The 13,886-nt window shown below is 44.7% G+C and overlaps 1 protein-coding gene across 1 annotated transcript; it reads right to left on the bottom strand.

The window, feature by feature from the left end:
- Positions 1–1,819: 1,819 nt before the first annotated feature.
- On the bottom strand, positions 1,820–12,773 carry LOC119861910. The gene is made up of 5 exons (XM_043492269.1): positions 12,683–12,773; positions 10,989–11,390; positions 8,042–8,167; positions 5,672–5,715; positions 1,820–3,707 (listed from the first exon to the last, which is right to left on the bottom strand). Exons 1-5 carry the CDS (start codon positions 12,732–12,734, stop codon positions 3,579–3,581), a joined length of 753 nt encoding a protein of 250 aa, XP_043348204.1. The 5' UTR covers positions 12,735–12,773; the 3' UTR covers positions 1,820–3,578.
- Between the last annotated feature and the right edge of the window lie 1,113 nt (positions 12,774–13,886).

Below are 13,886 nucleotides of genomic sequence, written 5' to 3' on the forward strand. Positions count from 1 at the left end.
GTCATTCTACATCCAGTATAACCTATTAGACTAGTATCCACACCGCCCTCACTCCTTATATACATTCTCCTACCCACGGCTGTATCCATTCTTACTTCATCTTCTTCCCTCTCAATGCTAAAATCTGGCGTGGAGATTTTCTGGACATCTCCCATCCATCTCCCCCCAATTCCTAGTTTAAAGCTCTCTTTATCAGTTGTGCCAGCCTCGATCCTAGAAGTCTATTTCCTTCCCTACTGAGATGAAGTCCATCCCGAGAGAACTGACCTCTGTCCATGAATGCCTCCCAGTGGTCATACATCCCAAAGCCCTCCTTATAGCACCACTGCCTAAGCCATCTGTTGACAGTCATAATCTTGTCAGACCTTTGTTGCCCTTCTCTAGGAACAGGAAGGATCCCGCTAAAGATCACCTGAGCCTCAATTTCCTTAAGCGTCTTCCCCAGCCTAGCATAGTCTCCCTTAATACTTTCCAGCGAGAATCTAGCCGTATCATTTGTTCCCACATGAAGGATAATTAGGGGATTCTTTCCCGCTCCCTTTAGGATCCTTTTCAACCTCAGGTCTACATCCCGTATCTTAGCACCCGGAAGACAGCACACCCTTCTATTCTCAGGATCAGCTCTAGTTACAGGCCTGTCTATTCTTCTCAATAAAGAGTCCCCGATCACATAGACCTGCCTTTTCCTGGTGACAGTGCTATTCTCCAGTGTCTCCCCTGTTCTCTCAGGCTGCAAGTTCTTTCCATTCCTATTTTCCCTTACAATCTTCTTCAACCCATCCTGTATCCTCCTGGGGCTCATATTTGGTGTAGTCTCCCTTGACTCTTCCCCTTTTTCTATAGGGCTAGCCTCTCTTCTCTTCTTCCTTACCCTTCCACCTTCAGCGACTACCTGCTGAGCCCCTTCTTCATTTTCCAACTCTGCAAACCTGTTCCTAAGCTCTATTTCTCCTTCACTAGCCCGTCTTTTTCTCTGCCTGGTTCTTTGAGTCACATGTTTCCACTGACCACTTTCCTCATCCAGTCTCCCCTCAAAATTCCCCAGCCCTGCTTCCATCCGTGAGTCTGAGCTTTTCCCTTCAGATACCTCATATCTTTGCTCCATCATCTGCTCAAACCCCTTCCTAAACTCAACCAGACTTTCCACCTGCATCTCCAAACCTCGGATCTTTTCCTCCGTCAGCTCTATCAGACGGCATTTCATGCAGACAAAACTCTTACCGGTTCCCCCCTCCAGGATCATGTACATACCACAGCTTCCACATCCAGTCATCCTCAATGTGTCTTTCACTGCAGGAGTCACTCCCACAGCTGCCTCTGTATCTGTCATCTCCTTCCCACCTAAATCCTGTTAATCTGGGAAACACAAGCCACACCAAAAAGACCACACACCCCCCAGCAAAAGCAAACCCCAAACAAGCACCACAAGCCAAACTCCCCTTGCAAACTCCCACTCAAACTCCCCTGTTTAGAGCTCTGTTTGCTAGCTCCTGTGCCGCTGCAGCTGTCTGTGCCGCTGCCTGACTGGCTGGCTACCTTTAATTTATCTCTCTCCATTCTGAAAACTGATCATTTATTCCTACCCTTTGCTTCCTATCTTTTAACCTGATCCATGAGAGAACCTTCCCTCTTATCCCATGACAGCTTACTTTGCTTAAGAGCCTTTGGGGAGGGACCTTGTCAAAGGCTTTTTGAAAGTCTAAGTACACTTGTCCACGTTTGTTGACCCCCTCAAAGAATTCTAATAGATTGGTGAAGCATGATTTCCCTTTACAAAAGCCATGTTGACTCTTCCCCAACAAATAGCGTTCATCTATGTGTCTGATCATTCAGTTCTTTATTATAGTTTCAATCAATTTGCCTGGTACTGAAGTTAGACTTAATGGTCTGTGTGAGAGGGCCATCAGTGGCTGGGGAGCCTAGTGGCTAGATCATTGGTTGGGGGGCTGTAGGGGGACTTGACCCCTCCTTCTCTCTCAGGTCCTGGCCCAGGATCCTGTGTCGCTCAACCCCTAAATAGGTGAGATGGATCTTTCTCCCAGCCATGTGGGGGAGGTGGTTCAGGGTCTGTTTTCCTGATTTTCCTATGGAAATCCTTTTGGTTTGGGGCATGGCCCCGCTAGTCCAGTTGCCCCACAGTTGGGGCTTATCTGTAGATTCCCCTTGGCAGGGGAAGATTTACTTGCCTCCAGTGGCTGCGTTGGCAGGTAGGCTGCTGGTCTGTGACTTCAGGCAGACATACAGAGAGCTCCTGCCTCTTTGCCAGTCAGCCCCTGAGCCTGACTTTCTTTTCTCCCCCTCCAGGCCTGGTATTGGCTGCAGGTATAACGGAGCTGGGCTAGCTGAACCCACAGGTGTTCTTTAACCCCTGCTGTGCCCGGCAGCAGTCTCTCTGCTCCTTCACAGTCTGTAATTGCCAGGATCACCTCCGGAGCCCTTTTTAAAAACTTGTCATCACATTCGCTATCCTCCAGTCATCTGGTACAGAAACTGATTTAAGCGATAGGTTACATACCACAGTTAGTAGTTCTGCAATTTCACATGTGAGTTCCTTCAGACTATTCATTTGCTTCAAGTTAGGTACATGTTTAAGGCACCTTGCTGTAAAAGAGCCTAATTTGCATTTTCTTGTTTGATTCCTGTTCTCCTCTAGCACAGACAGCCCTGTCCCATCTATCCCCCTCCACATTCCCAAGAACACGAAGAGATTAAAATTGAACTGTATTACCAGCTCCAAACATTCAAAAATCCTAAAAGGGGCTAGAGATCTTGAGATTAAAAATAATAATAATAATACATTTGGAGTTCTTTTTATTGACCTTATGAGTTTTTATCCTTTAAGTCGCACTAAGGTCACTTTTTGTCCACAACCCTGAGAACTAGAAACTTTCTTTCTTTCAACTGAAAGCTGAGATTCTTCTGCATTCACATGACTCCAGGAGCTAGGGCTTTAAGATATACACCAAATGTTGTGACTGTTGTGATCAAATTATGAGAGTTGGCAACAGTAAAGAAACATACAGATATGTCCCTTAAAAAGCTGTCCCTTCAGCTGAAAAAAGGAAACCCCTTCTTTTATATTTAACCAATGCTTCACAATGGCAGGTGTACAGTCCACTGAACAAAGAATATGCTATAAGGATGGACTGATTGCCATTCTTGATGCATAATGAATATTCCAGGCTCTGCTAGAACTGATGCCTGCATAGGGGTATAGGAGCAGAAGTCACTTTAGCTCCTGAGCTATCAAGCTCAAAAACATGCAACACTTCTTGTGCTCAAAATTGGGAATTTAGCTCTTCCTGGAGATCACGACAGCTCTTCAGTTTTAGTCCATTAAAACTCAACATATTTAAAACACGTTTTCCTTTGGCCTGGGAAATCTGTGAAAGTGTCTGGGCAGTTCTGGGTGATTTCAGGGACTGGACATCATGGGACCTCAGTCATTCCTTACTGCCTCCAGTTTCCATGTTTCTGAAAAGGAACAATTCCTTTGTTTCCAACAGAACCTCCAATCACACAGTTTCAGTCATGGAAGAGCACGTACTTCTCACTCCCCAAATCTGCTGCTGTCAGTGTCAGGCTAGGTTATGTACAGAGAAGCCGATGGTTGCATACTCAGTCTCTGGCTTTGATCTGGTCAAAGGATGTTCTTGAGCTTCTAAATACAGAGTACTGTCCACAAGGGAGTCCTCAGGATTCTGGACCTACAGAGAAAATCATTATCAAGATGAGACTCTGAGGCCCGTGAGTCGGTCTGGATAAAAGGAGATCACCTGAGCCCTGCCTATGGAAAGTAGGGAACGGTGGGCTATTTGATGTTTGCTTACCACGAAGGGAGTTCTACCGTGGAGACTAAGCTGAGTAGCTTATAATGGATTGTGCTATCTTTAAATAATTACTTTAAATGATGTAAAGCAGTAGGTGGTTTAGTGATGCATTTCTAAATGAATAAGGATCTGGAAGAATGAAGTTCAGCCTTGTGGACTCTGAGTCTTGGTTCAGACTGGGAAGAGGGAAGGACAAAGATCAGGGAGACATGAGTGGAGGCAATGGAGGTAGAGGTACCCATTCTTCAAACTGCAAAGCGCTGAAGGAATGAGTAGAATTCCAGAGGGCTTAGCAAACAGGGGAGGGTTCAGGCTGGGCTGTTTGTTTTTTAAAATGAAGCACTTTGTCCATCCCTAGCAGCAGACAGCTTGTTCTCTTAAAGGCAGATACTGGCAGCAGAGCGCGTGGGAAAGAGAGCACAATGAGAGCACAGAATGGAGCGCATTGCAAACCACGCACAGCTGCAAGAAAAACCACACTGACTTTCAGCGGGTGAGAGTAGCAGCTTCACAGAGCGGGTGAGTCCGGACCCGTCAGGTGGAGCCAGGCTGAGGAATGAGGAAGTCTCTAATGCTGTAGCGGGTGAGTCAGGGTCCAGAGTGCAGGGAGTAGATGGGGAAGCACAAAAACTATTTCCTGTTGAAGCACAGGGCTGAGTTGGAGAGCAGAGAGTGGGTGATGAAATGCAGGGGAGCGGAGGAGGGGAGGAGAAGAGGGAAGCAGAGGAGCAGGCAGCATCAATGAGCAGATCTGATCTGACCCTCTTTCCTTCCCCCTCACTTTCAATTTTTTACATTAATTTCTATTATTTCCTTTTCTCAGCCTTTGGCCTCTTTGTTCTCGTCCCTATGACGTCCGCAGGAAGCCGAGTTTCTGGTTTGGGTTTAGCACGATAGATTTGCTGGAGCTCAGCTCTGGTGAGCTCCATCTCGCTTTGATCATTGATTCTGAGAGAAAGGCTGTGGGTTTGATGATGAGGCCCACAACATCCACAGCTTCAACCAATACACTTCAGTGCATTGAGAATGAGTGAAGCTCTCCCCCTCCCCCGCCTCTGCCCACTTTAGAACCTCAGTCTACAGCTGTGATGCTTTGGAGTTTGGGAAGGGTGATAGGAAGGAAACCTTGTCCCCAGACTATTCCCTATTACTTATAGTTCAGATATTAGTGTCTATGAGCTCTATTTAACTGATGCCCAGAATTAGTACAGTATTATCCATTAATGCATTGTGCCAGTATTCTGCTCCCAGACCAGGGACAGTTTTCAAACTCCTCAGCAGACCTTCAACAATTAAAAGGACAGGGTGCAGATAAATACAATCCTGACATTCTCTTATGAGTGCAATGCCAGCCATCAATTAAGATTCCCTCTTTCCATATGAGCACGCATGCTATTCTATAGATCCAACCAGACTATCTGATGGAAGAGAAGGTTTCATTGAAGCCTGAGTCTACTCTGAAAAGTGGCACTGTGAGTATAAGTTGGCCTACAAAACCTGTATCACCGGTGATGATGCTTGTGATGGAAAGAGCCTAGCTTGATTCTCAGAGCTGGCTGTGAGTTTGCTGGGCTGGGAGTTAGGAAAGTTATCTTCTTCCTTGCAAGCTAAGCACATCTGATAAAGAAATTCTCAGGACATGATCAAAATGGGACCCCTCAACTCCATTTCCACAAAGTTAATTTTCCAAGCACAACCACACATTAATGTTCCTGCCACAAAAAGAAATTCCCCCATGTGGTTACTATTCAGCTAGAACCAGATCCTACTTTCTGTCTTCTCACAAGGTGTGGGTTTATTTTCCACCCAAATTACCATGTCATAGTTTTATTATTTCTTACCTGCTCTTGCTTTATAATTCTGGTTGTTTGTGATCCAGCTGCACCTGTAAAGTTCACTTTAATAGTTAGTAGAGATAAGTTAGATTATGCCCATATTGTATAGATATGATTAGTTTGTGACCTCAGTGCTGCATATACAAGTAATGTTTGTACTGATGGCAATTACTGATGATTCTCATGATCTTCCTGTAACTTATGAAAGCCTCATGCAATGGCACAAAGAAAGGTGAAATTTTGCATTGTTTTGAAAATTAGTGTTTTGGGGATAATTGGTCAGACCTGATGACTTTTTTGGTGTTTGTGAAACATTTTGTGACATTTTAAACATTTTAAAATAAAAAAATTCAAAACGGCTATCAACATATTTCTTATGCAGTTGGATTTTGAGTAAACAACAAAATTATAGATACCACGGTGATAGCACTTGCAGTAATATTTTTAATAAAAAAATTGAAAAAAAATCAGTGAAAATTTTCCAAACAATGAAAAATGGGTCCATTTCAAACCCTTCCAAATGCAAACAACTCTGAAATGTCAAATTTTTTTGTGCAAATGAATTTTTCATTTTTTTACCAACTCTAATGGAGTTAGACCAGTGTAAAATGAATGTAAGTGAGAGCAGATTCAGGTCTAAGGAGAGTAGCTTGGCCCTATTAAGTTTAGACTACGAGTGAGACATGCTGGAAGAGATAGAAGGGAGACAGATTGAAAGGGCTTGTCCACATTATGGAGACTATACAGGCACAGCTACATCACCATAACTATGCTGGCATAACCCTATAGTGTAGATCGGGGCGGGCACACTTTTTGACCTGAGGGCCACATCAGGTTTCCGAAATTTTATGGAGGCCTGGTTAGGGGAGGCTGTGCCTCTCCAAACAGCCAGGTGTGGCCCAGCCCCCACCCCCTATCTGGACCCCCTGCTTCTCGCCCTCTGATGGCCCCCCCGGGACTCCTGCCCCATCGAACCCCCCCATTCTCTGTCCCCTGACAGCCCCCCCAGGACCCTTGCCCCATCCACCCATCCCTGTCCTCTGACCACCCCCGGACCTCCCACCCCTGACTGCCCCCACTGCCCCATCCAACCCCACTCCTTCCTGACTGCCCGCCCGGGATCCCTGCCCCCATTCAACCCCCCTGTTTCCCACCCTCTGACTGCCCTGCCCCCTATCCACACCCCCGCCCCCTGCCCACCCCCCAAACTCCCTTGCCCTCTATCCAACCCCACCTGTTCCCTGCCCCTTTACCACGCTGCCTGGAGCACCGGTAGCTGGTGACGCTACAGCCGTGCTGCCCAGAGCACCAGGACAGGTAACCCTGCCGCCGGGCTGGAGCCAGCCACACCACTGTGCAGCACAGAGCACTGGGTCAGGCTGCGGCTCTGCAAGGGCCCCGCCTCACAGAGCATTGCACTGGCGGCGCAGTGAGATGAGGCTGTGGGGGAGGGGAACAGCAGGGGAGGGGCCAGGGGCTAGCCTCCCGGGCCAGGAGCCCAGGGGCCGGGCAGGAGGGTCCCGCAGGCCAGATGTGGCCTGCAGGCCGTATTTTGCCCACTTCTGGCGTAGATGTTGCCTACAGCGATAGAAGAAGTTTTTCTGTCATGCTGTCTACATTTAAAATGCTACAGCGTTGTAGCTGCGCCGCTGTAGCCCTTCAGTGTAGACACTTAGTACAGTGACGGGAAGGGTTCTCCCACTGCTGCAGATAATCCAACTCCCCAAGAGGCGGTAGCTAGATCAATGGAAGAATTCTTCCATCCACCTAGCGCTGTCTATATTGGGGTTTAGGTCAACTTAACTCCATCTCTCAGGAGTGTGGATTTTTCACACTCGAGAGACATAGCTATGCTGAAGCAACTTTTCGGTGCAGACCAGCCCACAGTGTAGAAACAGCAGCTCCCCGAACGATGACAGTGATGTCGATGGAAGCCTCTTCTGTCAACATAGCTGCGCCTACGCTGGGGGTTAAGTCGACATAACTATGTCGCTCGAGGTGGTTTTGTTTGTTTGCTTGTTTTTACAGTAAGCATCCCTTTGGTTTAAGGAGGCTGTTTTGTTACTGAGCACCACTGATCACAGACTCCAGAAGGCAAGAACTGCAAGGCGTGAGCCCAGTCAGAGCTGCTGGGTAAGCACTGTTGATGCACAAGGGGCTGTAGCATGGGGCCAGTCTGCGAGTGGGCTTGACAGCAGAGAGGGTTCACTCAGACAAACCAAGAAGGGGATAGAAGAGCAGCCAGCCCTGTAACTGTAAGTGACGCCATCTCCCTCCAAACCCACCAACACAGCTTTGAATTTGCTTTAAAAAATGTCTTTGAAGAACCTAAAGCACAAATATTAGCAAGTGAAACCAATGAGCTGATTTACTCACCCCGGTGCCACCTGCAGCACAACAGCAGCAGCAGAAGAAAGAGTAACGTAGAGCAGCCTCCAGCAATGTAGTCTATTGGGTGCCCAGGGATGGCAAGGTTGTCATCTTCTGTAGGTTCACTGGACTCTGAGAAGTACAAGAATTATGAGCTGTCTGTGTATTTTATCTAGCAGTAGCTAGAGTTTGCATTCAACATAAAATTTTTCACAGGAAAAATGTCAGCCACAGTCTAGTCTCTCGTTATAGGCAGCAGCTAGTTACTATAGGGGAGGTCAGGAAGCTTTTTGGCTAAGGCCCCTCAGTGTAGTGGTTAGTGATTCTTCTGAAGTTAGGAGAAATTGATTGAGTGTTGGCCCTAAAAAGTTATGTACTCAGCAGTTGGGGAGAAGCTGTGAAAACCTGCACAGAGTGGCTTATAGCTCCCTTTCTTACACTGGCCTCTGTGCTCCTCTCATGCCTTCATGCAGTGCAGAGAGGAGCAGAAGGACGTGATTATCATGCAATAAGGATGGCACACAGGGAGTAAGCAGCTATGCAGTTTTATTCCCCTCCCCCTCTCACTGCACAGCATTTATGATGAAGATTTGCTGCACGGTTGGAAAAGAGACATAGCCCACTGGACAGGAGAAGGAGCCAATTTACATGGCATATTCCCCTTAAGATCTGATATAATTTATGATGCAATATGTGTGTGTCTATAGAATTCTGACTCCACAGTGTGACCCATACATGTGGGGAGAGCAAATGGTAGCAATGTTTGGGGCAACTCAGATACACTATGAGTCATAGAATCATGGAATCATAGAATATCAGGTTTGGAAGGGACCTCAGGAGGTCATCTAGTCCAACCTCCTGCTCAAACCCGGACCAATCCCCAACTAAATCATCCCAGCCAGGGCTTTGTCAAGCCTGACCTTAAAAACCTCTAAGGAAGCAGATTCCACCACCTCCCTAGATAACCGATTCCAGTGCTTCACCACCCTCCTAGTGAAAAAGTTTTTCCTAATATCCATGCAAACTGTTTTTGTGGATCTCAGGCCTCAGAACTAGTTTCCTGGCTTTGCTGTAGGCTGATGCCAGACCCAGTGGTGAGCTGGAGCCGGTTCACACTGGTTCACACGAACCAGTTGTTAAATTTTGAAGCCGGTTTAGAACCAGTTGTTAAAGGGGTGGACAAACTCTGGCCCGCCTGAGCTCTTGGCTGGGGAGGCTCCCCTGAGAATCCCTTTTTAATTTTTACTCACCCAGCGGCGCTCTGGGTCTTCGGCGGCACTTCAGTGGCAGGCCCTTCACTTGCTCCGGGTCTTCAGCAGCACTTTGGCAGCACGTCCTTCAATGCTGCTGAAGACCCGAAGCGACTGAAGGACCTGCCTCTGGAGTGCCACCGAAGACCCGGAGCAACTGAAGGAACTGGTTCTTCAGCTTTTGGCAGCTCATCACTGGCCAGACCACACACTCCAAGGGAATAATGCAGTGCAGTAGAGTATTCTCCAGTGAATACACATATGATTTACATTCATTTGTTGTAATATTGCCGTGTCCAAAGGTTAATTTACAAGGCCCACTCACATCAGTCAAATTCCTTCTCCATCCCATTGTTATTTAAGGGGAAGGGAAAGACAGGAAGGAAAGTATATCTTTAAAAAAAGAGAAGAACACATCCTAATCTAACACCTCTCCTAGGTCTCCCAATGGATCTTGTCTCAGATGTGTCAGTCTTTTATACAGTTGGCTCCTCTGGGCAGACACTGCCTTTTTACGTCTCTTGACCAAGCACATTCTAGATGCTTAAAAAAATAGCAGTAATAAGAAGAATCCATGTAATTGAATCAGGTGGGCCAGTATAGTACAGTACTTTGCATACAGTACATTGAAAGTAAAATCTGACTTTATCTTTCTCACAGTTACAGGACATCTATCACTGAATTGTTTTAGAGGGACAGCTAGCATTCTCTACATTATTATGTAAACATTTATCGTAGGTGTCTAGCAAAGTGTAGGGGTCACATCAGGATCTCAGAGGAGTTTGTCATTAGATTTTATTTAGGTTATACACCGTAATCTGACAGTAAAGAATCATAAATGGCTGTGACATGATTAGGGTGACTCGGATCTTGTCAGATGACATACTGTGGTTTATAGTAATTATTGTAATTGGTCTTTCTATTTAAAACAACAGCTCACCCATAAAAGAAATGTAGCCAGCCATTTTAGACACACACCAGTCTGACCAAGAGAACAAATATAAGTTTTAAGATCTACCAGGCTCCAAAACTACAATTAAAAAGAAAAAAAAAGTCTCTGCCCCTTCTCTATCAGATTCATGCTCAGCTAAGAAAAATATTCATATTGCCTCAAACTAATTACTAATCAGTATAAAACCCAGAGGAAAAAACCTTCAGGAAATACCTCCACAGCAGTGCAAATGGACACTGAAAGATTAAAAACTATGAAGACTTCAGGGATAGTTAACTTTTCCCAAGGAAGAAGATCAATCATACAGACTCTGTATTAATATCAACACTCCTGAAATGTGCTCCAAGGATTAGATTCACAATAAATAGCTGTATAACCAAGATGCCATGTGCAGAATCTGGTCCCGTGTGTCTGTTTCACTTGAAGCTGGTGATGTATCAAAAAACTGTTTGCATTTTTATGATGGGTGAATCAAAATGTTTTCTTTGTGTTTTGCCATAAACCTACAGCCATGAAATACTCCACAAGTCTGGGATCTTTGGTTTTATCTGGAGGAAGAGGGTTAAAGGGGCTGCTGCTTTTAAAGATTCACATATATCACAGACTAACATCATCTGGGTTCTCATGCTTTGCCCTGGATCTACATCCCACAGGAAAAATTACCTATTCCAAATGACTGTCTAGATGGCACCAGCGATAGGTCAGTCTCCCTTTATGCTATGGATATTATAAATTACGTCTGTATGGTTACCTGGGTTTCCATCGTTAAAATGAGGAGCTGATACAATTAATGCAATGTCTCTAGTTTTTTTCAGTAGTCTAAAGTTGACAGTGTAGACTCCACCATCAATGAGACTCAGGTTCTGAAGAAGCAGAGAAGCATTTTCAGGAAAAAACATAATACGACCTTGATATGAGGGTTGTATAAAAACATTTCCAGAATGGCAGGTGGGAATCCCCTCAGCACTGACAGAGATGTTAGTCCCTGTGTAGGTGACAAGCACATTGGTGGTATTGCTGAAAGTCCACTGAATTGACAGTGGAGAGGGAAATGATCCCTGGAGTTTATAGGTGACAGAGAGAAGGACAGATTGACCGACAGTTCCATTGAGTGAATCCTGAGGAACTTCAATAAGAAGAGCCCAAGAAATACCTGCAATAAACACACAGAAACCAGAAAATTACCTGCAGTCAAAACCAGTGGCAAACACATCATAATGAGAATCCCTTGTCTCTGGAGAGAAAATGATAATTTAATACTATGTGTAATGCTAATTTTCCAGACATCACAATAAGTCTCATTAAAACAAAACTAAGTACAGATGAGATAAGGCTAACTTCATATCTCATACGGCTTATACAGTCCCTTTGCAGAGTACCAGGAATGTAGGGTCTGCGTTAATATTCCTAGGAGATTCCCTGAATAATGAATTCTGAGCCAATATATATAGAAGAACAGGCTACTGATCTGGTTCATTTATAACAGCAAATACCCTGAGGCTCCTTAGAGACTCGAACAAGTCCTAGGGTCTTAGTAGAACACACCTGGGTTGGGTCTGTCCATATTGAAAAGTACAAGTAAACTCATCATTTCAGGGAATGGACTTTCTGTTTCATTAATGGAAGAGCAACACCTGTACTCCACAAGAAGCTGAAGAACACAGGATTGGTACAGGGGTTCTCCATGTGAGTTATAATCTTCATCTCCTGGCCATGGCATAGCAGCTCCCCAGGCACTTTCACAGGGCCCAGTGGCTCCCACAAAGGCTGTGCCACTAGACAGATGGAAATGGCTGGTGGATTCGCATAGTTACTATGCAGCTCTAACCAGCTATCATCCATGTAACATCCATGTAATACGACTCTATTCTTTATAGTGTCTTTCATGCAAACACAGAGAGCCGTGCTCTAGCACTGTGTAAGGGCTAATCTTGTTATAAACCCCATCTCAGAATTCTAGCCAGAGTGAAATATTGTAACACAGTCATTATATAAACAGACAATACAGGCCATTAGATTAAATACTAATACAAAGATTTGGGGATAGCTCCCTTTTTTGTGTTTAGAGGGAAACAAAGAATTAATTACACACTGTAAAACTATTTTAAAAGGCATATTACAAATATAGAATAACACATTTCAAGCTTTGTACAGATATTAGCTAAGGCATGCACACTACATCCCCATGAGGTAAGTATCCTACTCATTTTGAAACTGGGGACACTAAGGAAAACAGAAGTGAAATGACCTGTTCAATATTGCACCGCAAGTCACTGGTAGTGTTGGGATTAGAACACAGGAGATCCTGGCTGCTGATCCTGTACCCATTCCTCTACATCATGATGCTTCCCTCTGTTTTCTTCCTGTTAGTTATTGAGATTTATCAGACTCCAGTTATTACATTTCTATTAAGTGTTTTCAGCTTTTTCCCCTTCTCAGACTTACCAATAAATAGGAAGACTGAGGAGAAGCTCTGGCAGCTCCTGTGAAACTTCATGTTTCTCTGCACTCAAAGTGTGGCAGCAATTATGTGGGAGGAGACTGCCTCATTACTGATGTCTGAAATGCCCTCTCCTCCCAGGAAGGAAGTTGCTTTCATTCTGAGGGTTGATTTTCCTTCAATCTTTCACCTTTGATAGAACTTGCAAGTGGTTTCCTTCACTGCCGGTGATACAGACAATTACGAATGTAAGACATTTCAGAAGTTTCTGTTGATGGAGCCTATGTCACTTGGGAAAAGCAAGGCTAACTGCAGACTTTTCAAATGCAAACCAAGTGATCTGAAGAAAATATTTAATGACAAAATGAGATTCAATCCCTCCTTTTGTAAGTTTCTACCAACTTGGTAACACACACTGTAACTTACACACTGTATTGCATTACAGAGCAATATCCTTAGAGTTGAAATAAATTGTACCAGGGAATTCTGACAAAGAAGAAGAGTGGGCTTCTTCCTCCTTATCACAGGGATAAATTTGGCCCAGGGCGTGTTGTTGTGGTTTAAAGAAGTTACCTTTGAAAGGTACTAAATCCTCAAAGCTGCCTTCAGTGCTGAAGGTAAAACAAGGTCACTAAAGGACAGTACTTCATTGGAAACCAGCCGTAGATATCCACATAGGGCTATAGATGATCAAGTTTGAAAGTGACAAATCACTGTGTATAGAACCAGGAAGACAAGCGCATGTGTTAAAATCGTTGCACTCTGAATATAAAAAGTGCCTGCCACACAATCATAAATACACAGGTCATCTGGAAATGCTCACACAGAGGAATGTCACTCTGCAGCTCAAGAAAGCTTATGCTCAAATAAATTTGTTAGTCTCTAAGGTGCCACAAGTACTCCTTTTCTTTTTACGAATACAGACTAACACGGCTGCTACTCTGAAACTTGTCATTATGCAAGGCACTGAATTTAGCCGTATAGAGTGGAAATCTGTCAACTTCATGAAAAAACTCGTACAGATACAGATAGACATCATCTTCCTCTCCAAATGCAAACAGATGGACATCATACCAAAGGGACTGAAGGTAAAAAATCCATTACAATCTACATACCACACAGACTATGCTGACAGCTTGTGCCACACACTCTCAAAGAAACTGTGGAACCACCTGATCAACATCCTCTACAGCAAACAGGGAAAGATTA

This window comes from Dermochelys coriacea, chromosome 9, assembly GCF_009764565.3.
Source record: "Dermochelys coriacea isolate rDerCor1 chromosome 9, rDerCor1.pri.v4, whole genome shotgun sequence".
Classification (NCBI taxonomy): Eukaryota; Metazoa; Chordata; order Testudines; family Dermochelyidae; genus Dermochelys; species Dermochelys coriacea.